Source organism: Chaetura pelagica, unplaced genomic scaffold (assembly GCF_000747805.2).
Source record: "Chaetura pelagica isolate M959 unplaced genomic scaffold, ChaPel_1.0 scaffold638, whole genome shotgun sequence".
In the NCBI taxonomy this organism is placed as follows: Eukaryota; Metazoa; Chordata; class Aves; order Apodiformes; family Apodidae; genus Chaetura; species Chaetura pelagica.
Window position 1 is genome coordinate 535,610 of NW_009954298.1, and position 1,973 is coordinate 537,582.

The window sequence follows — 1,973 nt, forward strand, 5'->3', positions numbered from 1 at the left end:
CCCAGTCCCCCCTCCCCCCCTCCTCCTGCCAAGCCCGAGGTCCTTCCCCACGCGGGGGGGCTCTGCTCTGGCCTGGCACCCAGCCCACCCGGTGCATCCCTGGCAGGCAGCCCCCCCGCAGGTCTCTGCCCACCCGTGGCCTTTTCACAGCCTGTGAAGAGCAGGATCACATTTGCCACTATTATGGGGCAACCACGCGTAGCTGAAGGAGCCATCAAATGATTGCTCTTCAAATGCCATGCATGTAATAATGACTGTATGTAACTGCCTCCCTGCGATCTCATCAGCCAGCAGTTTTCCTCTGCAGAAGACCCTGGGGAGCCCTAAGGGTTGCAGATTGTCCTGTACCAACACAGAGCAGGCCTGGGCAGGCTGGGTGCAGCAGGCGGGTGCCCGCCCCGGGGCAAGCAGCCTCTCCCCTCCCTGCGCCCCACCAGGGCTGGGTGCAGCCCTGGCTGGGTCAGGAGGGTCCCCAGGGCCCCCCGTGCCCTCCCACTACCTGCTGAGCTCGGCTCCTTCACTGCCAGGTGGTGAACTCTCTCCCCAGCAGCTTCCATTCCCCAGACACTTCCCAGAGTGGGGAATGCCACCAGTCACAGTGGCTGCAGTTGGAAATCTGTGCCTGGGCCATGTCCCCATGGTCCCATGAAAGCCCCATGTGGGCAGCACACCTTTCCTCTTGGAGATGACAGCACTTTCTGGATGAGGACAAAAGCACTTGGAGCTGCTGCCCCCCACCCCCTCCTGCCTGTGGGATACAGAGTTCAGTGGAGAGGTGAAATCTGGCTGCCAGACACGCTCCAGTCTCCTCCTGCCTCTTTCACAGCATCCTACCTGATGCAACACCTCCAAGATAGTTTTGCTGTCCCAAGTGCAAGGCCACAACCCACGGAGGGCAGGTGGGATAGGGGAAGGATGGATGGCCAGTTGGATGAGTGGGTGGGTGGATGGGTGATGGAGCCCATGTGGGCTGGCCAGAGTGGTGCAGGATGTGCAGGAGCAGTGTGCAAGGGCCCATGTGAAGTCACTTCTTTGGGTTCCTCTGTTGTGACTCAGAAGGGCTGGGGCAGGGAGGGCATCCATCACCTACTGAGGCGTGGGAAGGGCAGGGAGGGTGGTGGGAACCATGGGCAACCTGCTGCTCAAGGCAGAGCTTCTGTTTTAACAAGTCCCGTCCTCACCCGGTCGCTGGCAATCGGCTGCTGCCAGGAGCAGAGCGATGCACAGGTCAGGCGTAAGCAGAGGTGACAGCGTGGGGAGCTGCCTGGCTGCCCTGCCCCCAGGATGGGCTCCCCTGAGCCTGCTCCTCCTGCCCGGGCTGGGGTTCCTTCCTCCACAGTCCTAGGTCAGTGTCACCATTCTCTCATCAGGCCATGGGGTCTTGGGGCATGAGGTCGAGGACCCCTCTGAAGTTGGGCTGGTATTTTCACTGCCACTGTTCCCTCTTCTCTCCCAGCCCCAGATACACTCCCCTGTGCTCACCTGCAAAGTCACTCGTAGAGTGAAACACTGGTTACCTACAGGAATGTTAAAACTGCAGCAGGAGGCTGCAGCAGGGCAGGGGCAGCAGGTTCCAAGACAGACACATCCTCTGCAGAACAGCCCCTGGTTCCCCTCTGGGCTTGGCGGTTGGACATGGAGCACCGCAGCTCAGAGCAGCTCTCGGGGAGTCCTGGAGCTCCCAGAAGTGCCTGAGCAGCCCCAGTGGCGCTGCTGGAACATGGCAACACCCTGTGGCAGCTGGCAGTCACCTCCACGTGCTGTCACAGCAGGCGGGGACCCGCCCACGGCTGTGGCCCTGACCCATCCGTGCCTTGTCCCCACAGACGTCCTGGACCGGGAGCTGGAGGAGAAGTGCCGGGCAATGGAGGCGCAGCTGCAGGAGAAGGAGAAGGACAACCTGGAGCTGCGCAAGGAGCTGCGGCACAAGGAGACGCTGGTGGCCGCGCTGCGCTCCAGCCTCCGCACCAAGG

The 1,973-nt window shown here is 62.0% G+C and overlaps 1 protein-coding gene across 1 annotated transcript in view; it reads left to right on the forward strand.

Moving 5' to 3' along the window:
* Positions 1-1,973, forward strand: part of LOC104394251 (coiled-coil domain-containing protein 92) — an 8,574-nt gene that overhangs the window by 3,355 nt on the left and 3,246 nt on the right. Inside the window, exon 3 of the mRNA XM_010003818.1 lies at positions 1,827-1,939. Within this exon, the coding sequence (XP_010002120.1) occupies positions 1,827-1,939 (113 nt within the window). The remainder of the gene's footprint in view (positions 1-1,826; positions 1,940-1,973) is intronic.